The 24,205-nt window shown below is 35.5% G+C and overlaps 1 protein-coding gene across 10 annotated transcripts in view; it reads left to right on the top strand.

Annotated features, from left to right (window-relative positions):
• The window catches only part of HECTD1 (HECT domain E3 ubiquitin protein ligase 1), a 60,431-nt gene that overhangs the window by 24,044 nt on the left and 12,182 nt on the right, over positions 1 to 24,205 (top strand). For 3 of the 10 annotated variants that reach the window (XM_041401338.1, XM_041401376.1, XM_041401324.1), the window contains exons 11-30: positions 1,182 to 1,320; positions 1,512 to 1,682; positions 2,760 to 2,982; positions 3,071 to 3,115; positions 5,493 to 5,768; positions 5,872 to 5,948; positions 7,364 to 7,498; positions 7,731 to 7,877; positions 8,192 to 8,286; positions 8,681 to 8,786; positions 9,696 to 9,830; positions 9,917 to 10,056; positions 10,573 to 10,896; positions 11,307 to 11,473; positions 11,649 to 11,825; positions 14,609 to 15,445; positions 18,890 to 19,111; positions 20,806 to 20,939; positions 22,137 to 22,293; positions 23,174 to 23,396. In XM_041401338.1, the coding sequence (XP_041257272.1) occupies positions 1,182 to 1,320; positions 1,512 to 1,682; positions 2,760 to 2,982; positions 3,071 to 3,115; positions 5,493 to 5,768; positions 5,872 to 5,948; positions 7,364 to 7,498; positions 7,731 to 7,877; positions 8,192 to 8,286; positions 8,681 to 8,786; positions 9,696 to 9,830; positions 9,917 to 10,056; positions 10,573 to 10,896; positions 11,307 to 11,473; positions 11,649 to 11,825; positions 14,609 to 15,445; positions 18,890 to 19,111; positions 20,806 to 20,939; positions 22,137 to 22,293; positions 23,174 to 23,396 (3,930 nt within the window). The remainder of the gene's footprint in view (positions 1 to 1,181; positions 1,321 to 1,511; positions 1,683 to 2,759; positions 2,983 to 3,070; positions 3,116 to 5,492; positions 5,769 to 5,871; positions 5,949 to 7,363; positions 7,499 to 7,730; positions 7,878 to 8,191; positions 8,287 to 8,680; positions 8,787 to 9,695; positions 9,831 to 9,916; positions 10,057 to 10,572; positions 10,897 to 11,306; positions 11,474 to 11,648; positions 11,826 to 14,608; positions 15,446 to 18,889; positions 19,112 to 20,805; positions 20,940 to 22,136; positions 22,294 to 23,173; positions 23,397 to 24,205) is intronic. The other 7 variants (XM_041401405.1, XM_041401386.1, XM_041401357.1 and 4 more) reach the window with 5 other exon arrangements.

The raw sequence follows: 24,205 nt of genomic DNA, 5'->3' as shown, positions 1-24,205 counted from the left end.
CACTTTTTCCTTTCTGGTGAAGTGATGTGTTGGAAAAAACCTGGTTAGTCATGGGAGAGCAGGGCATGCTCTTGACTGTAGCAGCATGATGAAAGAATGCTATGTTCGTACAGTGTGTTGTATGCACTGTGCATCAGGGTTTGGTTACAGTTGTTTGTAGCCGCTCTAATGAAAGCTGTAATTCAGTAGAGGAAAACTAATAAAATTATATCAAGATGCATTCGTTAGAAAATCAGCAAGACTAGAAAAAGCTCTTTTTGGAGGTTTTAGGAGACTTACTGAACAGTGTATTAACTGGAGAAGATGCTGCTTCTAATTCCGTTGAATTGCAGAAATGTAGTCTAATTTGTTACTTAAAAGGGCATACTGTGCAATGCATAATGGTTGTGATAAGTTGCATCTGATCATAACCTCTTAGTCTTTTATAGTAGAATATGACATTTATTCCAATCTTATTTATGTTCCCAGTGTTTACAGGTACTTTGGGTGAAAATGCAAGATAAAAGACCTCTAGTGGAGACAGACTCCTCATGAGCTGACGATAGAAAGCTTAAACTAGGTCATTTAAATAAAAGAAATAAGAAACTATGTTAACAGTCTATGCATGATTAGTTGTTGTTGCAGATTGTGCAAAGAAGTAGTTGGCTCTCTACTTGAAAGTTATCTTAATGAATCAGACCTTTGCAAGTTGGTCAGAAAAATTCATCTATAACCCTACAAGAGTGATTTGCTTTCATAATAATTATGGTACTTAGTGTGGGAAACTGCATGATCTAATAGTATGTTTGGAGTTAAAGGGATCTTGAAACAGGAAATATATGACTAAAATGAAGGGCTGAATACCTCTAAGGGTGACAAAGTGCGCAGAAATGAATTTCCAGCAGTAAAAGTGGATACAGACAGGACGTAGAATAGGTTTACCTAGTAAAGGGTTGAGAAGAAAAGTATGTCAGACTGATAGTGCTGTTGAATCAAAAAATACCAGAGGTGCATTATTCTTAAAGATAATCCAGAACTTAGTAAGAATAACTAATACAAGAACTGAAACAGATTAAATTTCTTGTGTTTTGAAAACATGCATAAATAGAGTACAAAACAAGTCTTATCGTGAACCTTTTTGTTGCTTTGATTATTGCTTGCTTTATCACTGTAAGAACTTTTTTTCCTACGATCTTTTACAGGAAAGCAAGTCTTGCACTCATTAGAAAAATGATACATTTTTGTTCTGAGGCGCTGCTGAAAGAGGTTTGTGACTCTGATGCTGGCCACAACCTGCCCACAATACTGGTTGAGATAACAGCTACAGTGCTTGATCAAGAGGTAGGAAAAATGAAAATGTTACCCTTTATGAAACTAGTATAAAAAAGGGAGTTATACTGATTGATTCCATGTATTTGTTAATAACTAACCCTAAAACTTTTACAGTGTCTGTCTGTGACCGCATGTGCAATTCAGTGTGTAAAGTAACAAGATTTCCTTTGTTGTTTTCTTTTTATCCCAATGTATTACAGGATGATGATGATGGCCATTTGTTAGCCTTGCAAATCATAAGGGATTTAGTGGATAAAGGTGGTGATCTTTTTCTAGACCAACTGGCTAGACTTGGTGTGATTAGTAAAGTGTCAACTTTGGCAGGGCCATCATCTGATGATGAAAATGAAGAGGAGTCTAAACCTGAGAAGGTAAGTGTATGGAATTGATTTATTTGCTTTATTCATTACTGTAAAACTGACGCTTCCAGTAAAGTGTTCATTGTTACAAAGATGGCCAGGGCAAGGGAGTTGGGATATTAAATTCATGCTTATTTTATACTACTTGTTTTGATAGCTTTCTTCTCTACCTTCATCTTCTGTTAGCATATTATTATCTGCTGAGTTTTCCTATTCATACTTCCTTGTGGTCAAGTTATTTGGTGCTTGATTTTGCCTAGTGTTTGGAAAGTGACTGGTAAACAAAATGAGTCCTTCCTAAAGTATTTGTGTCAGAAGTGTATCTCTTTTGATGTCCATGCATTAAATAGTTGGAGATGTTTCAAATGTTGCTATTAAATATGTTAAATATAGGAAAAAGAAAATAATTTTCTGCTTAATGAAAGCTGTAAGTTCATATTGAAGTTATTTATCAGTTTCAAAGTCTTATTGCCACTCAGATGAACTGAATGGATAACAGACTTCTTCTGTTAACAATTCAATTAGATTTATAGTTAAATCTGAACTGTGTAGTTAAAATTTTTTACTGTGGGGTTTGGGTTGTCTGGAGTTTCTTGGCGGGGTGCTGGTTTTGTATTTTAGTGGTTAGATATTAAAAGTCATGTGGTCCTAGATAACCAGTCATACGTGGCCCTGCCTGAGCAGGGGTTTGGACTAGATGGCCTCCAGAGGTTTCTTCCAGCCTCAGTCATTTTGTGATTCTTCTCTCACAGTTCAAGTTTTGAAGAGAGGTGGATGTTGCAGGCAGTCGGCCATTGCTATTGTTGAGTAGATAAAGCTGTATGTGAAAGGAAACTTCTAAGTATCTTATTCTGTTAAAGAATACTTTTAAGGATATGTTTTACAGGCAGAAGTAGTATAGTTCCTGCACTTTTGGTTTGAATAATTCTTCTCTCATAAAGAGAGAGAATCTCCTCCTTTTAAAAATGTCTGAGGTTTGTTTGTTTGTTTGTGGGGTTTTTTGTTTGTTTGGGATTTCTTCCCCTCTTTTTTAAATGGATTGGAGATTTTTTTTGGTTCTTGTTATTGGTTAATACAATGTTATTACAGGAGGATGAACCACAGGAGGATGCTAAAGAACTTCAGCAGGGTAAACCATACCACTGGAGAGACTGGTCAATCATTAGGGGAAGGGACTGCCTGTACATCTGGAGTGATGCTGCAGCCCTGGAGCTATCTAATGGTAGTAATGGATGGTTCAGATTTATCTTGGATGGAAAGCTGGCTACAATGTATTCCAGTGGGAGCCCTGAAGGAGGATCCGACAGCTCAGGTAGACTTTTTGCAATTCAAGTCCAGGTTAAGTTTTGAGACGGTTACATTTGTTTATATAATTTGATATGAGCTATTTTGTTTTGCAGGAATTGGCTTACTAAATAGTAAAGGATGTAAACAGGTGGAAGGTGGTCAGTTAATTGTGATGCATTTAATCAGATAGCATGTGGCCATAACTTGACTTTCTTGGTGAATTGTGTTAAGTAAACATCTTGCCAGCAAAAGCGTATTAACGTTTTGTTTTGATTCTTTTCCATGCATACTTAATTTTTTCACCCCAGTCATTAAAATCACTTTGTAGTGGCCATTCCAGGAAAAGCAGGTTGAAATGGTGATTGGTTGTTTGCTTCTAGCTAGCAGAATGAATTTGCATGTGTTTGAAGACAAAGTAATGGAAAGTTTCTCATCGAGATTGGGAAACAAATTACAGTGTCTTAATTGTTTGTTGGAGAGAGGATAAGGGAACAGACCTTATGCACTGACAATGCTCAGCTGGTTCTGATTTTCTGTACAGAATACACAACTTGTTCTGGATGCAGAAACAGCCCTCCTTTTATTGTCTCATCCTTTTTTTTTGCAGCAGTTCATGCATTTATGAACCTGCAGGCATAAAATGCTTTGCAATATTATGATGTTTTCAATGAGCCATTGAGTGAAATAACAGAACATATTATGATTCAGGATGGAAATGAAGTGCTAATGACTTCATGCATCAAGTTTGGGGCGAGAACACAAAATGCTATATAATGTTTCTGATCATAATGCAGCTGAAAACCACTTATAAATTTATGGGTTTTTTGGTGAGAAATTGTGTCTTTGCATTCTTTTTAATAAGGTTAATGCCTTTAAAGGTAAATAAGTCCTGTGTTGAGATACTTGTTTATCGTACAATACAGTTTTAAGAGGATTCATGAAGATAATTTCTTAAATTCTCATAAAATTCTTAAATTCTCATTTGGCATTCCCTGGATGCCATAATTTTTGGTTTTTGCTTCCAAATGGTCAAGGCAAAGGCATGAGACTATTTCTGTATAAGATGAGTGGAACGGTGACAGCTCAGATGAATTTGGAGTGAAGAGAGCTTAGAGGAAGTCAGATTGAGCATTTAAGATGTTACTTCAAATCAGTCTTTCAAAAAAGATTGCATAAATCCAAAATTTTTTAATAAGATACCTAGTCTGAATATCATGAGGAAAAGGAGCTAAATGTGGGATTAAATGAGGCTTCTTGAAATATGTACTCGGACATCTACTAAGATTGCTGATGTTGCAGTGTAATTTGCCTGAACTTTTAACCATGAGCGCTAAGCATGTGCAGCAGCCTTTTTTTACTTAAAAAATTAATATTTGTTAACTAAAATGACTACAGTACAGCATAGGCTAGAATGGTATCTTTAAGTCCTGAACTGTACTATATGTTCTGCTGTCCTAAATCATTACTGATCAATCTCGTGGTATACTTTTTAGTAACTTCACAACTGGCAAGAATATAGAGGGTTGAGTATTGAAATCTGTTAGTGTGTATTGCATGATGAAAGTTGGGGTGGATGGTCAAATATATATACTGTGAACATTTTGGAAGGTCTGTACTCACCCCTCTCCAGATTAACTCCATACTTGTTTTGCTTGAATTTTTAGAAAAAAAAATTCAATGCAAAAATTGAAATTTAATGGTAATTCTGAAGCTTTAAGTCTCAAAATTTTGTCCAAGGGAACCTGAAATTATTCCCAAACATGTAGAAATATAGTACTTTCAGTGCAATGTGCTATATAATAAATTTATTAAAATGTAATTATGGAAATCTGAAAACATTTAATTAACAGAATTTTCATCTTGCATATCAAATCTCAATTTTTTTTATAAGCCTTCTCTATATATGCTATGAAATTTGAGCAGTAAAGAATGTTGTGCCTCAAGTGCATATTTATTTTTTGCATTATTTTATATTATAAGAAAGGGCATATTTAGAAAGCCTAGAGCTTGTCATTGCAGCAAAAGGCAAACAGCAATAATCTTTAATGAGGTGTTTCCATTTTTGTTTTAAATGGAATTTCTGAAAAGTTATGTACTCAGCATTTTAATGATTAAAATACAGAAATATGATAAAACCAGATTTTAAAAATAATTGAAAAAATTTCTTATTTCTGCAAACTCACTTTTGAGAACAGTTCATGCTCACCATTCTGAGACCCATTTTTCAAAGACTAAAAATTTATACTGAATTTCTTTGATCTTCCTATTATAATTGTAATGATGAGTTAATAAATCCAAATTGCATCTCTCAGAAAGAGTTGCATTGTTGCATTGCAGCTTTGATGAGATCGTAAAATAAATCACTGTTGAAGTGCAGAAATAGACTACGCTGAAATTTTGGACACTTTAAGACCCTTAATTTCAAAGCTAATTTTGCATTGAAGGTACTCAGTTGTTTTGCTCTTGAAAAACAAAAATCTACATAATGATGGAAGCAGTTGTTGGAAAAAAACAAATTTGTTTCTTTTTAAATAGAAAGTAGGAGTGAGTTCCTTGAGAAGTTGCAGAGGGCTCGAAGCCAAGTAAAACCATCTACCACAAGCCAGCCAATTTTATCAACACCAGGGCCAACTAAACTTACTGTAGGAAATTGGTCACTGACCTGTTTAAAAGAAGGAGAAATTGCTATTCACAATTCTGATGGTCAGCAAGCTACAATACTGAAAGAAGACCTGCCAGGCTTTGTGTTTGAATCCAACAGAGGAACAAAGCATTCGTTTACAGCTGAGACTTCCTTGGGTAAGTATGTAGGTATGTGTTATGTGCAGGTAGGAATAAGCGTGTAAGAGATAGTTTTATTTGTTGCTTTTCATAGCTATGAGAAAATGCAACTTTTCTAAAATATATGTTTCAGGGTCAGAATTTGTGACTGGCTGGACAGGTAAAAGAGGAAGAAAACTGAAATCTAAACTGGAGAAGACAAAGCAAAAGGTTGGTGAACATCTGTAAATTTTATATTTAGAATTTAATTGAGTTTTTTTAATATTACAATATTCTTAGGGAGGTGTAGTTTCCTCTTAGAAGATAAAAATCTCTGATTTCAACTAGATAGAATTCTATGTGAGGCTTGAAGGGGAAAACATCAAGCAGAACAAAGCACTTCTTTGGGTGATTTTGTCCAAAAGTCTTAGTAAATTCTATGCTCCTTTAGAGGAAAATGTTTCGGTTTTTTAAAAATGTAACAAAATCCAGTCATCCTGACTTGCATTTGTATAATCCTTTAGGTCTTGTGGTTTGTTTTTTTTATCTTTATGCTAAAAGAAAAGATGTTAAAATCGGTACTACAGTTGTGTCAGAGGCATAGAATACTTCTGTTCATCTAGGTAGTAATTTCAGACTAGGTATTGTGACAGGGTGCTGGAAGTGAACAGTCTGCATTGTTAAGAGTTATGGTAGTGAAGCAAAATGAGTAAATACCCTCATTTTAGCTTTCTTTAAAATTCTTCTTTTTCCTCGAAGGGCAAAAAGGAGGAACTAAGAAATCAAGTATTAAGTTCTTTACAAAAAAACCACAAAATAACAGTACATTTTGTGATCCACTTATGCCAAGGACTCAGGCTGATCCTCAGTCTTTATCTGTCTTGCAGTTTCTGACAGTGCAGCCAATATATTCTGTACCTTATATCTGCAGCATTTTAGGACATATATTTTAGGAAATGTGGCACTAAATTGAAAGTTGAAATACTGTGTGTGAATGATAATATATGGGATGATAAAAGAAAGACAGTGCTCTCTTATACCTGAGATTGCACTGTGTAGTTCTGAAGCTTGTGTAATGTATTATTTTAGCACATAGAATGATAATGAAAAGGCAAGATTTTTGGGGAAATTCCTTAAAAAAGAAAGCTGTTGTTTAATCAGAATTTACTTAATCTGTATCTTGTGTGAACCATACTTTGTAGAAAGAGTAATTCTTACTAAAAGAAGTTGTGTAGGGACTTAGTGTGAATTGGTTTAAGGAATGTTGATAGAGCATTCAGAAACTGTATTAAACCTGCTTAATTGTACATTTAAAAATGTTACCTGATCCATAATACAGTTCTAAAAGAGATTGGCAGATTGAGAATCATACCTTTTCCTACTACCCTTTATGCTGTAACCTAATACATGATGGTAAATTTCATTTCTGTCAGTAAGATGTTGTGTATTTCCATTTATTTCTCCTGTACCTTTTTCCTTTCACAACCTTTGCCATTTCATGATGCACATGTGTTTTTATTCTTCCCTATTTGTCTGCCTGTTGTGGACTTAGTGCAACCTTGGACATCTTTTTAAAGTATTTGGGAGTATAGTAACAGTCTCATTACAGTAAGGTCTGACTTGTGATTATCAAAATCCATTTGTAGGTACGCACTATGGCAAGAGATTTGTATGATGATCATTTTAAAGCTGTTGAAAGTATGCCTCGAGGAGTAGTTGTAACACTGAGGAACATAGCAACACAATTAGAGTCTGCATGGGAACTTCATGCAAACAGGCAGGTAAGTGTATCTCCTTTATTTTTTATGGGTGACATCAGTGCAAATCAGATAATGTTCAGACTAGTCTGTCATGGTGTGAAGCAGAGTCATGAAGCAGAGATAGCTCGTCTGTGATGTGGGGAGTTTTAATGCATTTATTACCTAGTTAGGTACTTTCCTAGGACATGATTTTTCAACTGAAGCAAGTGGACAGATTACTTTGTTTCATGATAATGATCTTTTTGTCTTTCAGTGCATTGAAGGAGAAAATACATGGAGAGATTTAATGAAGACTGCTTTGGAAAACTTAATTGTACTGTTGAAGGATGAGAATACTATTTCTCCGTATGAAATGTGCAGTAGTGGCTTAGTTCAGTCGCTGCTGACAGTTTTAAACAATGTGAGTTTATAGACATAAGTGTTTAAAGAAAAACTTTCTAACAAAATGAAGTTGAGACATGTGACATAATGTAGAAGATCTGTTATAAATCTTTTTCCTGTCTTCCTGAAAATTTGGCCGACTTGCTCCAATTACTGGTCTGCTTATTGAAATAAGCTATCACAATAGATGACTAGTTTGAATGAAAATAAATCAACTTTGTTCAGGTTGAATGGCTGATGATTAGCTTTTCACATACAGACATTAAATTGGGATTTCAGTGACACTACATACATGTCTTTGCCTGTCTGTAACTTGGTTTTTTTTCCTCCTAGAATGTTGATTTGGATGTGAAACAAGACTGTAGTCAACTGGTAGAGAGGATAAACGTTTTCAAAACAGCATTCAGTGAAAATGAGGATGATGAAAGGTAAAAATAATTCCAAACCAGAAAAATCCTCTTTGAAATTTTGAAGCAGTAATGTTTAAAATCATTTAAAGAAAAAGTACCTGTTCTTTACATTTCAATGGACTAGAAAGTTGATCTGAAAAGACAGCATCTACTGTTGAGGTAGCAGTTGAAAGTTTTTGTCTCTAAGAGTCAACCTATAGAACATCTATTGACAAAATAAAGGTGTCTTTTTCATCACTGTGCAGATTAATATCTTTCTTACTGTGCTGTAACCATGTGACTAGAACAGATACCATCAGCAGAAATAGCATGCTGAGATAGTTTCCTCAGCTGGATCCTGTTTTCTGAGATACTGTAGAATTTTTTTCTTTGTTTTGTTTTATGGTAACATAATACCTGTTCTCTCCCACAGTCGTCCGGCAGTTGCATTAATTCGGAAATTGATAGCAGTGTTAGAATCTATTGAACGTCTGCCTCTCCACTTGTATGATACACCAGGATCTACGTATAATCTTCAGGTAAATGCACAGTGATAACAGCATGTCACACTGAGAGATGCTCAACTGAAGGTTTTATGTTGCACATCTTGTCTCCAAGAGTCACATTCTTGTAGATGTGGGTAGAATTAGGTAAAGAACAAACAAATTTTGGCATCTGTTTCCTCTAATGCTGAAAGGCATGGCTGTTCCTCTGCTGTCACTTAAACACTATGAGGTAAAAGTAAATTTTGATTGAAGAGATAATGTGTTCTTTATTTTGTCTTCAGGTATTGTCTTTATATAGGAACATGCCCTCTAGTTAAAGGGCATGGTACTGTGATTACGAGACAATTATTAGTAAGAATAGGGGATAGGCTTTAAAGGGTCCTGTCTACAGCTCTGTGTTCTATTGGTAATGCAAGATGCCTCCAGGCTCAGCAGCTTGTTATACAGGAAACTTGGCAGTTTGACTAAAAATATTACTTGTTTTTTCCCAGTTTCCCAGTTTGTGTGGAGTCTTAATTTTTTCTATTTGAAAGCACAGTTCAGGGTTTTGCAACATGGGTAGGGAAGTATAAATATTTTTGTTTTCATGTTAAATGTCCAGGAAATAGTTGCAAAAAGTTGCAAAACCACTGTTGCTGTTCAATATTTTGAAAATAGTTTGCAGTTTCTAGTCAACAAATAAAAGCTGTGATGACATAGGAAAAGTGAGAAAATGTTAGCTGAGTGTGAAATTGACTTGCACATTGTCATAGTAAAGAATTGTTTGGTTAACTGAAAAAAGGTAGTACTAGGATATTACTTTTCAAAGCATTTCATTGGAATATTAGAGCAACAAAGATACTTGATAGGCCACTAAAATGGTTGTATTGAAATACACTGTTTTTATTAAAATCCCAGAACCTAAAGAGGAAAGCCTATATTAATGTTTAGCTGTTCTTTCAGATACTGACAAGACGCTTGAGGTTTCGTTTGGAACGTGCCTCTGGGGAGACATCTTTAATAGATCGAACTGGTAGAATGCTCAAGATGGAGCCATTGGCAACTGTTGAATCTCTAGAACAGTATCTCCTGAAAATGGTGAGCTGCATACCACACACAGAGTTCACAGGGAATACTTACCTTCTGCTTCTTTAATATTTGATTTCTTTTTCTTTCATGTGTAGGTAGCAAAGCAGTGGTACGACTTTGATAGGGCTTCATTTGTTTTTGTACGAAAACTACGAGAAGGTCAGACATTTGTGTTCAGGCATCAACATGATTTTGATGAAAATGGAATTATTTACTGGATTGGAACAAATGCAAAGTGAGTTTTTCAAAGCTAGATATTTTAAAGTCAGGCATAATAAACTATAGTCTATGAGGCAGGATGGGGACAGAGAATTCATAATGAAATGACATCTGTTATTTTCTTAGAAGTGGGAGATATCTTTGAATCAATAGAATTACATTTCTCTTGATCTGCTTAAATAATAGAAAAATATGAATCACTTGTGTTCAGAATTTGTTTGTATGCTTCCCTAAAAAGATGGGGTGGGGAAGTATGGGTCTTTGTTTTTGCTTGCCATGGTTCTGATTGATTTTGTTGGTTTGGGTTTGTTTTTTTTTCTTTGCTACAGTGTTTTAAAAAACACAAACAAAGTGATGTTTGGAACATATCTAAAGTGATCTAATTATCTAAAATTATATTGATAATTTTGGTGTAATAAACTGAGCTGTTACATGCAATTTACAGTAAATGTCAAATATTGCTCAAACTACTTTTTTGGGTTTTTTTAATTTACATAATAATTGAACAGTATATTTCTCTTTTTAAATGCAGAACTGCATATGAGTGGGTAAATCCAGCAGCCTATGGATTGGTTGTGGTTACATCCTCAGAAGGAAGAAATCTGCCTTATGGTCGTTTAGAAGACATCCTGAGCCGTGACAGTTCAGCTCTCAATTGTCACACAAATGATGATAAGAATGCTTGGTTTGCCATAGACCTTGGCCTTTGGGTAATACCATCAGCCTACACATTGCGCCACGCTCGAGGTTATGGACGATCTGCTCTCAGAAATTGGGTTTTCCAGGTATCTAAGGATGGACAGAACTGGACTACTTTGTATACTCATGTTGATGACTGTAGTCTCAATGAACCAGGGTATGTCAGTGTATTTTATCACTTTTCATAAAACTGAGTGCAGTTAAAAACGTACTTGACTGTAGACTAATTTAGTGTGTACTGTGTTTGTAATAATGTATCTATCTAAAGAAGTGTTAAGTGATACAAATTATCAAGGATGGGCTGGAGAGTAAGTGATTCACAGGTGTTCTGTGTGGTTTGCATAATGGTATTTGTGATTTTCCATCACTGTGAATTTTGAATTTTGTTTTTTATCAAAATCATAACACCAACACTCATCCGAAATTTGCTCTGGTGTTAATAGGTTTATATATCTTGTAGTATGCATACATGATCAGTGTTAGGTTTTTGTTTGCTTTGATATTAAGGCTTTTTGGTTTTGCTTTGTTCTTGTTACCTACCAACACCCCTTTCTAATAAACTTAAAGGTCTACAGCAACATGGCCTTTAGACCCTCCAAAAGATGAGAAACAAGGTTGGAGACATGTTAGAATAAAACAGATGGGAAAGAATGCCAGTGGGCAAACACACTACCTCTCCCTGTCTGGATTTGAACTTTATGGCACTGTGAATGGAGTATGTGAAGATCAGCTGGGTAAGAAAGAGAACATGTATATCCTACTTGCTCTTTTAAAATGCTAATGAGCATGCCATATAAAAACCAGTGTGAAAAAGGAGGTTACCTTTTGCAATTGACCTTGCTTAGAAATAAGCCCAGAATTATTCCCCATTCAATACTTTCAAGTATTTTCAATTTACATTTCTTGTAGGAAAAGCTGCTAAAGAAGCTGAAGCAAATCTGAGAAGGCAGCGACGTCTGGTCCGTTCTCAGGTGTTAAAATACATGGTTCCAGGAGCTCGTGTAATCAGAGGAATTGATTGGAAATGGAGAGATCAGGATGGAAGCCCGCAGGGTGAAGGCACTGTTACAGGAGAACTGCATAATGGTGAGCACAAATTCATGTTGTTGAATCATGTCTGTTGCATGATTACATCATGCAGAATGGGTAGCGTTAAAGTACTTCCTTTGCAAGGCCTTGATTAAGTTGATAAAAGTTCACATACTTTGGAGGGAAGAAGCTTAAAATACTACAGCTGTTGGGGTCCATTTGTGAAATTCCATTTGAGTGCATGAAAAAAATTCTTGTTGTATATGAAACTTTTATACAGTTTTGGTTAATTAAAATATTAAACTGTTATTAAAATATGAAACTGTTATTTAGACATCTGTTACAAACTATATGAAGGTAAGTGATGCAAAGTGATAAGTTAAGCTTTGGGCCTGCAAAATCTATAATTACCTTCCTCATTTCTTCTAGCTGAGCATTTGCCATATTTTCCTTGACTTTTGTTATATCCTGTACCTTTCCTACCTTGCAAGCTTCTTTGGGATCAAGTTTTTGTTTTTGAGTTAAAGCATGAAAATTTATTAACTTAGGGTGTAAAATAAAAACCTGCAATAGGCAGGGAAGTCAGTACTCAGAAAGTGAAGTTATTGAAGAGGCTCCAGGAGAGGTGGTGATCTTGTCAGCTGAACATGCTTTCCACCGTTTCCCTTCACTTCCCCCTATTTTGAGGTATATAAGGATTGCCTTGTTTCTGAAGCACCTTCAGCTACTTTTAGGTTCATTTTTAGCTAGACTTGAGAGTTTCTTGTAGTTAATTGAGTTGTCTGCTCCCAAACATGGAGAAATCTCCAAAGTACAATTCCTTAAAATGATTTGAAACTGAACTTTATTTAACCTGTTCAGTACAGCTTGTGGGGAAGTCTTCCATCATCCATATATTTTTCTTATCAGATGTAACAGTATCCATAGCTACATGATAACTTTGAAGACTGTAGGAATTATTGGTGAGGAGTATTCTACCAAAGCAGTGATGTTGTTCCTGTGTTCCAGTAAAACTTCCCCATTTAGCCATAGGTATAATTGAGGTTCATTTATCAAATAGTGATGCCAACTCATCTCATTCCTGTCACAGCTTTTTTTTTTTTCACATAGAATTTTGACAATAGGATCTAATTTACTTTTTTGGATGTTGTTCACAATTGTAGACAAACATTTTATGCCTGTAATGATGGAGCAATATGACTTTGAGTACATAATACGTACTTAAAACTTGTTTAGATTTAAAACTGCTTGCAGTTAATAATTTAGGGAAAGAAACTATACAAAACAGAACCAGTTTAGTTATGCTTTGAAAAAAATACCTGGTTCAGATACTCATAAAGGGGAAAAATTATACTTGGAGTTGAGCTCCAGTATGGAGCTTTTTTGTGTTTGATAAAAAAGGCAAAAAATTCAGATTAGCTTCACAACTTCACCCGTCAAAGGTTTAATGACATGAAGCTACTCAACTATAGCTTGTGAAGAAGGAATGAAATACTCATAAAAATAAAAATGAAATTCTCATATGAGAGTAACATGATCTAAACCTGCTCATTTGGGGATGAGATGTCTACTTATCATGTCTGAAAACTTTATCCTTTTTTAGCTACTTTTCCTCCAGTGATGTTTGTAGATAGCAAATTGCCTGTGATCATCTGTTTCAATCTAGGAGTGGTGATTTTTGAATAGTTAAAATATATTAAAATAGTTAAAATAGTTAAAAGCTGAAGTTGTACGTGACAGTAATAAAAAGAATATTTTAATTGATATTAGCTCTTTCCTGTTTTAATAAAGAAAAATTTGTGTTTATCTGCTCCTGATATTTGTTTTGACTTGGTTTGAGATTGGAGAAGATAACTAAGCTTTAGAAATTTTATTTTTAGATGGCGTAGTGTTTCAATTGAAGTAGTTACTCCAGTATTTGTTGTAGTTAAGATACAGTGAGAAATATTAGAAGGAATTTTTTAGGTGACTCGTAGATTGTGGTACATATTTAGACAAGTAAAAATAAATAATTTTGCCCCCATTTCTATCCTAGTTAGCTAAATTTTGTATGTTACCCTCATTATTGCAGCTGTATTATATTTGCTGTTAAAAAATTTTGCTACTCAAAATAATAATTTAATAAAGGAACTTAGGAGTAGCATCTCTTTGGAGTTTTGTTCTCGTCCCAGGATAGTTTTTTCCTATGAAACATATTCTCTTTGCAGTCCTGAAATTTTACTTGATATAGCCCTTACCTGATTGCCATAAGATTTTTTTACTGAGCAAGGAATATTCGGGTATGTGGAACTTACTGGACTGAAAAGCTGTGTATCTACAAATTAGTTCTTCCAATTTAAGAATATGAAATCTCAAACTAAGCAGTTTCATGACATGTCGTCTGTTGGGTAAATATGCTTATCCACAAGCATCCAACAAAGAAAAATATTATTGAATGTCCATGTAATAATTCCAGCTTCTTGACAGATGTAAAGTTATTATATGTTTTAATATACATTTTTGTTATTGGAGAATCCAGTTTTGATAGATGCTAATAAAATTTTGAGAGATTCTAGCATGTCAGGTCCCTTCCTGAGGGAAGCTTTATTTTTGGCTGGATTCTGTGGCCCTGAAGATTAAGGTGGCAAGAACGAGCAGCCTCTAAATTGACAACATTACGAAATACTAAATTGGATAGATTTAAGCACTTCCTTTTTAATTGGCATTAAGGGTTACTTAGTGATTTCATTGATTCAGACATACAGCCCTTGCGAGAAGCTGATCCCACATTGTGGAACTGCTGTCTGACACGCCTCCTGTCTGCTTTCTGCTGGATCTCACAAACTCCTGTCCCTTTCCAGGCTGGATTGATGTCACCTGGGATGCTGGTGGCTCTAACTCTTACCGTATGGGCGCAGAAGGAAAGTTTGACCTCAAGCTTGCACCAGGGTACGACCCTGATTCAGCGGCATCACCCAAACCTGTTTCATCCACTGTTTCAGGCACAACGCAGTCATGGAGCAGCTTGGTGAAAAACAACTGTCCAGACAAGACGACTGCTGCTGCAGGCTCCTCAAGTAGAAAAGGAAGCAGCAGTTCTGTGTGTAGCGTGGCAAGTAGCAGCGACATCAGCTTGGGTTCGACCAAAATGGAGCGGAGATCAGAAAGTGTATTGGAACAAAATATAGTTTCAGGCACTGACGTCCATGAACCAATTGTTGTTCTGTCCTCTGCCGATAGTGTGCCTCAGGCTGACATAGGGTCATCTTCCAGCGCGAGCACCAGCACCTTAACAGCGGACATGGGAAACGAAAATGCAGAGAGGAAGTTAGGTCCTGATAACTCAATACGTACTCCTGGGGAGTCCAGTGCTATATCCATGGGAATTGTTAGTGTAAGCTCTCCTGATGTGAGTTCAGTCTCTGAACTGACGAATAAAGAAGCAGCTTCCCAACGACCCCTAAGCTCTTCAGCAAGTAACAGACTCTCAGTCAGTTCTTTGTTGGCTGCTGGGGCACCCATGAGCTCCAGTGCAAGTGTTCCGAACTTATCATCTCGAGAAACTTCCAGCCTGGAGTCCTTTGTACGGAGAGTGGCAAACATAGCACGTACCAATGCCACAAACAACATGAATTTAAGCCGGAGCAGCAGTGATAACAATACTAATACTTTGGGAAGAAATGTTGTGAGTACTGCAAGTAAGTAAGCTATTTTAATTTTCATTTCAGGATTTTATTGTCTCTTTAGCTTTTGTTACGCTTGAGTTCGGATTGTGTTGGCTTAATAGAGAAATGTACTTACAACAGCCTTGACCTTGTGTAGGCCTGTAGAACTCATGAAGGACTCACAGAGTTCCTGTCAGCTGAAAAATGTTACATTGCCTTGTAACGTCAGATCACAGGAACCCATCAAACAGAAAGATATTTCAAATTGGCGATGATTATATGTTTAAGGAGAGAGTATGGAATAGACCAAGAGGATGGAAGTCTAGCAACAGTAGCTAATGCCAGGTACTTAGGCTTTCTGACCTGTATAGATGCATATTTCGGCTATATTTCCATTTTCCTCAGGAAAGGCAGTTTGTGCATATTGTGACGTGTCTGAGCATAGGAGCTAAGAACAAAGGAAATGAAGGAAATGAATGAAATAATGAAATCTTAGCAGATTCCTGATTTTGTCAAGCTGCTTAACATAATGTACTCTGAGTGTGTTTTCTAGAAAGGGTCATTAAGGCTTAGATTTGGTGAACTGTTCAGGAATATTAAATGGAAGGAAGTTTGTAGTTAACAATGTTTTAAATGACATTATGTACATGCTTTAACATTTGCATGTTCTTAGATTATATGTAGGAGCAAGATAAGTTGTAAACCTGCTTGTTGTGAGTTCACTCTTTTTTTGAGCATGCTCCCATCGAAGTTGTTACTTGTTTGGTGTTTTGTTTTCTCTGATGGTGATAGTACTTTAAACAGAGAACTGCATTTCATGGGCTAGGCAAGTTAGAAAAAGTGAAATTACCCAAGCTAGAAAAAAGCATACATTTCTTGTTAAGCTTTCATGCTTGTCATGATTGTCAGTGAAGCTGGTGAAGGGTCTGGAGCAGCTATAGGGTGTTTAGCCTGGAGAAAAGGAACCTCAGGAGAGATACTGTTGCTCTCTGCATCTACCTGAAAGGAGGTGTAGTGAAGTGGGGGTAGCCTCTTTTCACAGGTAGGAAGTTACAGGGGAGGTTTAGATGAGATAATAGGAAAATTTTTTTCATTGAAAGGGTGGTCAGGCACTGGAAGGGGTGGCTCAGGGAAGTGGATTCACCATCCCTGAAAGTGTTTGGAAATTGTGTAGAAGTGGGACCTGGGAACATAGTTTAGCAATGAACATGGCAGTGCTGGGCTAACATCTGGACTTAATCTTTAAGGTCTCTTCCAACCTTAACAATTCTGTGACTCTTTGCTTCCTTATTTAGAAATGTAGGGTTTGCTTTTAGCATTTTAAAATATTTTTAAATGCTGAATGTTTTCTTTTTTGGATGGGGAGATTTTTTTTTTATGTATCCTTACATTCATGTTGTGATACTGGGGATGGGGGTGAAGTCTTTTGCAACCTGCAATAGAAATGTAAGTAAGATACTCAAAGAAAGCTTTCCAGGAATTGATCCTCATGTAGACAGATAGTGGCTCTGGTTCTGAAGTAGTTTTGTATTGAGGGGAGAGAAAAGAGACCACCTTTAAAAAACACGGTAAAATACTTCAACAGCATATTTAAAATTTCATGAATGTTTGATACTGTACACTACAAAAGTTAGAAATAAGAATGGGGCAGCTTAAAAAATTAATTCTGTGATAAAAATAGTCATATTATCTGTCATGTAGGAAATATTTTGGTTTATGCTTTTTATATTATTAGAAACTGTAAATGGTAACTCATGTTCCTAAAAGAGATCAGAGACTAAATTTGCGCAATCTCACCAGAGTTCAATTAGAGCAATGCAAAAAACTTGATAAAAAAAAAGTATTATTTGTTTTTTTTTAGCTTGTTCAGGTTAAAAAAAACCCCCACCATCAAACAAACCACCCACAGCAACCCAACACCCCAAAAGTCAAGACTAAAATCATCATTAGTGAGATAAGGCTCTCTGGACTTTCTGTACTGGTTGCATTAAAAACATCAGTATTTGCCAGAAGCTAAGTGGTATCTAGAGTAGCCAACTTCTATTTGCTCTTGAATTCAGAGCAAACAAAATGCTGATGCTTAATGCCTTTTTGTGTTTACTGTAACAGCAAAGAGTTTGCTGTTATTAATTAGCAGAGGGTGAAAGATGTGAATACTGAACAACTTATTTTCAAGCTCTTGAACCACAAAAGAAGAAGACTTTGGTTTTTCATTTCCATGCTTTCATAGAAAGAATATAAGCTTATTAACCACCCTAAATTTAAAATTTGCACTTTTCCTCATCATTATACTATTATTTCACACCCCCCTGCATTGTTATATTTTTATTTGTAAACTGTTAGCTGTATTCTTATGGGGCAGGGATGTATGTAATAACTGTATGCAACAGAGGAGGAAAGCAGAGATAGTAACTTTTTTTTTTCACCCCCCCCCAAAAAAAGCTACCAAATTCACTTAGGGGAAGAAACTTTGTTATATTTTTCTTCCAGGCTAGTAATGTTTGCAAACTTTGGTAATAATAATATGAAATGCAGAGGTGTTTGTGGTTTGGTTTTTTTCTTTAAGAAAGCAATTTCTCAGTTTACATAATTGGCAATAATGAAACTTCTTTTAAAACTGAAAAACTTGGATTTGATAAAGTTCAGAAAAAGTAGATTGAAAAACCTAGACTTAAATTCTTAGTACAGATGACCCCTACACTTTTTTCTCCAAGCAGTGAATTTAGGTTTTTTAGTGAGTTTAGGTTTTTTAGTGAATTTAGTGAGTCTACAGTGAATTAATTTTTTTTCCCAGTTGTTCACTAAAATGAATTTACTCTTTTATTTGTATGTACAGTAAGGTAACTTTTTAGTTGTTGCTTGCTTATTCTGAAAATTATAAATCGTCTAACATAAGTCATATGTTTCACAGTAGTGTCAGTTCAGGTGTGTTGACTGTGATGAACATATATTTTAGTAGTTGTTTGAAAAATAAGTAGAGATAATTTAAGAACCTTAGAAAAATGCACAACAATTACAAGTTTCACATTTGTTTTAATATGTTCTGTTCCCAATTCTCTTATACATAATTAACTCGTTTGCACTATGTAGTATTGTAATTTAGATGTTAAATTTCATTTTAGGCTTAAAGACAGATCACAATGTTGGAGTAACAGATTTCAGAAATTCTTTACATATATTGAAAATGAAATTAAGTAATTTCAGGTTTATAGTGGGATTTTGGGGATTTATTTGATAAAATTATTTATTTCAAATGTTTGCAAGGGAATAAGCTCAGAAGTGGGCATACATGTTGTAAGGTGCACTTTTGCATTGGGGAACCCTTCCGCTTTATAGTCTGTTGTTCTTTATTATAAAATAACACACTTATAATTTTTCAACCCAAAATATATTTTTCAACACAGGAGTCATGCATGTAAGTTGTACTCTTCAAGTCATCAAATCATTTATTTTATCTTACCGTATCTTTATCTATAGCTTCTCCTCTTATGGGTGCCCAAAGTTTTCCTAATCTGACTACAACTGGTACCACATCAACAGTGACCATGTCTACATCCAGTGTTACTAGCAGCAGCAATGTAGCTACAGCAACTACAGTTTTATCTGTTGGTCAGTCGCTTAGTAATACTCTAACTACTAGCCTAACATCAACATCTAGTGAGAGCGATACAGGGCAGGAGGCAGAATATTCTTTATATGGTAAGTTTCATTTTTAAATGAACATAAGCATTAGACTTCCCATTAATGACTTTTCCTTTTTATCCCATTGTTATGATTTTCTTATATAGTAGTTTATTTACTGAAAAGTATTTCAAAGTTGAGCTCTTTGTATGTTACTTGTTCTGTAAGGCAGTAAGTAAAATATTGTTAATGTAGTAGTATTTCCTTATGTTTTCAAATCTTTATTTTCAGCAGTTTCTATCCCATATTGCTATTATTTATGGTATAGTTTATCTAAACACTTGAATATTTCTCCTCATCAAGTTTAGTTCGTAATGTAGTTTACATATGTACTTCTAATTACAATCAAAATGTTATTTTTTGTTGTGTTGTATAAGCTTACTACATGCAAAGTCTGATTACCTTGTATTACTCTGGTTGAAAAGTATCCACCATTAGGCACATTAAATAGCTTCCAGGTATCTCAATACCATAATAATAATTTCAAAAAATTGGAAAAAACACAAAAATTGACAGGAGGAATGAAATTATATGATTTGACAAACAGATCCAGATTTGTATGCACACAAAATCTAGAAACAGACTTTAGGACAGAAGTTGTTTTGAGGCATATGAATACAGTGAAAGAAAATTTAGGTCATTCGGCCAGTAATACATAGGAATCAAGCTGATAAAATGAAGTCAAGAAGAACCTGGGTTGGATATCAGAAAATACTTCCTAATGTAAAGTTTATTAATTTGTGAGATATTCTTGAAAGAAAGATCCTTGATTTATTTAAAATATTGTTGGATTAACATTGTGTTCTATTTTATTGCCTATTGAAATTGCTTGAAAAATTTCTGGTAATTTCAACGGGTATTGGAAGTGAACTGCTTGGAGGCAGTTGATTAATATATCTTCGTATACCGTTTCTCTTTACTCTTTTAATTAAGTCTAATTTGATTCTTTGATTGGGTGACACGTCTTAAGGTATATCACCAACAACTGAGCAAGTAGAGTGCATTCATGTATCAGTAGGGGTGACAGCAACAATAGGAAAGGTGTTTGGATGGTATAGATGGTTTCTATGTGCATAGAAAAATGTAAAAGTTCAAAGCTTCATCCCAGTCCACTTGGGTTGCTGTGAACTTTTCTGGTTTTGGGAGATTGTTTTTTAAATCTTAGTAACTAAGTGAGTAAAATGGAACTTTTCCTTCAACTTCTTATTACAGTAATTAATTAGCAATTACATCTTTAAGATATTACTCTTAAATGTTTATCTTATATGTCTTTCACATTGCAAGTTAAGGTCTAAACCACATGTTTTTAGTGGGAATTACATCACTCACCTGTTTTTAATATTGAGACGTAGAAACAGACAATATGCATTTGTGCACCATTTTCTGGTGATCTTTTGTAATCTCCTATAAGTGTAATTATAAAATGTTATAATCAAATGAGGAACAGATCACTCTTGCTGATCACTATTAATTGTACCAATAGTGTTTCTGTAGTTATGCTATTGACTAGGTCCATGAACTTTTTAACAGGTATATGCTTTTATCACATCTTTTATTCCTGTTCTGCAATAAGCAAAGTTTTCTTTTTCTGATTTAAGTGAGATTTGTTTTTTCACTCTTCCCAATGCTTCTGTTGTTTATTTTAAAAATTCTGCTTTAAAAGTTATTCTTGTCTTTTGTTCTGTATGTAAATCTATATATGTGTGTTATAGATTTCCTTGATAGCTGCCGAGCTAGTACTCTGTTGGCAGAGTTAGATGATGATGAGGACCTACCTGAGCCAGATGAAGAAGATGATGAAAATGAAGATGATAACCAAGAAGATCAAGAATATGAAGAAGTTATGGTATGGTATAGTTAGCACTGATGATATCTTAATTGACTAACAGGTGCTTTAAAAATCCACAGATTTTTTTTTTTTTGGCAACAGGAAGTCCTAGCTACAATATCTCCATTAGTTAAAAGAAATTTATTTAGATTCATTTCATTTCTTGCATATGGTCAAAACCACAAGAAAAGTGTTTTTAAACACCATCATACCCAAGACCTTACAGGTGAGAGTTAATGTCTTAAACCAGACTGGGAAGAAGTTGACAGACAGTAGAAATGATGGATCACTAGTTCACAGGTTGATGAAATGGTATAACTGTGGATATACAATGCACATATATAATGTAGTGATTCAGTTTTGGGGTGTGTTTAAGTGTAGGCCTGTTTGAAGTAAAAGTTTGCCAGAGGAAATCTCTCTCTTCTAAAGAATACCCCCAAAACCCCAACAAAAAAAACCAGTGGGGTGGAGGCTAGACAAAGCCCAGCATGGCAGTTCACATGGTTCTTGCCTAGACTGTCAGGAGTTCTGGCTTTTCATTTGGTTGTTCTTTAATGGTATGCTACTGCTTTGTCTTCTACTATCACTGAAGTGATCAGAATGAATATTGCAAAATCTGAGAGGAAAAATACAAGGCTTCACTAATGCTAATTTAATGTTTTACTGAATAAATAGAAATATTGCTTTATGGAATTATAGCAAATTCATCTTGTAATTAGTATGAAAATATTTATTTCATTTGAACCAAAATATGTAGCATTTTAACTTCCTGTGTTTATGGTTTTAATAAAAACTCAGGTACATGACTAAAAATCTTGTTGTTTCACCTTCTGCACAAAGTTAGGAAAAAAACCAAGCTAGTACAACTTAAGTGGATCTACAATGCAGACAGTAACTTTTTAGTTTGTAGAATGTTGATCAGTTTAAAAAATTATTAAATGGAGTTACTATTGTTGTTCATGGGAAGTAGCAGAAATAGCTCCACAAGGCTTCTGCAGGAGCTTCATGTCTCTCCTGACTGAGGAGCCCAGAACTAAACACAGCACTCCAGATGCTGCCTTACCAGAGCTGAGTAGAGTTGCAGTTTAGTGTCTGACTGCAGTATTCATGAACTCTTAATTTTTTTATCACATTATTCTCTTTAGCAGAATCAAAAAAACAGCTAGCTTTTTTGGGGTTGTTGTTGTTTGCTTTTTTTTTTTTTTTTTTAATTAGGAAGAAGAGGAGTATGAAACCAAAGGAGGCCGTCGAAGAACATGGGATGATGATTATGTATTGAAACGACAGTTTTCTGCACTGGTTCCTGCTTTTGACCCAAGACCTGGTCGTACTAATGTGCAACAGACAACTGACCTAGAAATCCCTCCACCAGGTATGCTGACCAAGTATGTGATGCTTAATCTGGCTTTAGGATGGAGATTCACTGTGAAGTGCCTACTGGATCTGGGGATGCTATCACTCTTAATCAGTATAACATGCTCTTGTGGCTGCATGGCTTTTCTGTGTTTGAATGAGAGTTTCGTCTGCCTCTGCAGATCTAAGCAATTGAGGAAAGTAAATTAAGTGCTGAAAGTAAATTATTATTGAGGGAAAAGTAAATGAAGTGCTGTGTAAAATAAGCAAATGCAGGAATTTAACTAGGATCATCATGATAAACAATAAAATCTCTTGATATGTTAAAGATGTGCTAAAGATGCCTGGTTCGACCTGCAGGGACTTACCTGTGTTAAAGCTACCCGGAATAGATTTGATTGGAGAGGGTGTGCTGAAACAGTGCAAAGCTGAGGCAGGGGCAAGGTAATGCAATGATGGAGTAGTGTGTATGGTCAGCAGCACAGCACCTGATCTTGCTCCTTGGCTCCTTACTTCATTCTTGTTCAGCATGGTGGATGTACTCAGTGTTCATTACAGAGAGGAATAAGTAGGTTTTAGCACATGTGGAAATAAACCAATTTCCACATGTGCTAATTTTGAAGAACTGAAAGGAAGGTACTGTGTAGGAAAAGAATGCATGTGCTGTGGTAATATATAAGATATAGGGATCAATAGGGATTCAGAAATTCCAGTTGATTTTATTCCCATAAAGAAATGGTTCAGTCATAATTTAATTCATAGTTAGAACTCAGTCTCATCTCTTTGACATGTATGCAGTAGGTCATTACACTTCCTTATTGAACCACGTTGTTGATGTTTAAGCCACCTTGTCATGCATTATGTAGTTTGTGTTAAGGGTTCTCAAATGATTTTTACAGGTACACCTCACTCAGAACTCTTGGAAGAGGTTGAGTGCATGCCTTCGCCACGTTTAGCACTTACCTTGAAAGTTTCGGGTCTTGGAACAACTCGAGAAGTAGAACTGCCCCTAACAAACTTCCGATCCACCATCTTTTACTATGTACAGAAATTGTTACAGCTTTCCTGTAATGGCAGTGTGAAATCAGACAAACTTAGACGTATTTGGGAGCCAACATACACGTAAGCTCACCAGTTCATTATTCTGTGCAGAGAACACTGTGACTGATTAGGAAATGGATATTAATTTTTTTAACTCCTCCTCTGTAATAAGCAATGCTACAATTAGATTATTTTGGTGTTTATGTCAGGATGTTATTCCTGGTTTTAAAACTACTGCTGAGCTTGGAAAACCAGGGAAAAAAATCATGACCTTTAGGGATCTGCTTGGAAAAATCCCATGGGGTTATAGTCCTAGCAAAAAGAGAAGTCAGGAGAGTTGGTTGATTTTTTTTTCAAGGATCACTTTCTCCATACTTAAGAACAGTCCATCTCAATATGTAGGAAGTCAAGCAGAGTCAGTAGGAGACTTGCATGGATTAACAAAAAAGCATGAAAGGGAAGAATGCAAGGAGTGGAAGAAGGGTCAGGTGATCTAGGAGGAATCCTAGTTGTCCCAACTTGAAGGCAGAGCATTAGGAAAGCCAGAACACATCTGGAGTTGAATCTGGTGATAGGGCAAAAGGTTAGTGAACACTTACATACAAATCCATTGGACCCATGGGAGCTGGCCATTCTCTGTTATCTTTGGAAGGTCATGAGTGTTGGGAGATACTTCTGAGAAAAAGAAGTGTCATTCCTACCTCCCACAAAGGCAGGAAAGATCTAGGGAATTACAAATTGGTCACTCTTTCATACTTGGGAAGGGGATGGAGATAGTCCTGGAAACCATTTTCAAATGATGAAGGATATGAAGGTGATTGGAAATAGGTGGCATGGATTTATGAAGAGAAAATCATGCTTAATCAGCCTTATACTCAGTGGAGGAGAAG

Source organism: Onychostruthus taczanowskii, unplaced genomic scaffold (genome assembly GCF_017590055.1).
Source record: "Onychostruthus taczanowskii isolate IOZ18803 unplaced genomic scaffold, ASM1759005v1 scaffold1, whole genome shotgun sequence".
NCBI lineage: Eukaryota > Metazoa > Chordata > Aves > Passeriformes > Passeridae > Onychostruthus > Onychostruthus taczanowskii.
The sequence above is the reverse complement of the archived record's forward strand: the minus strand, read 5'-3'. Positions and strand labels throughout refer to the sequence as shown.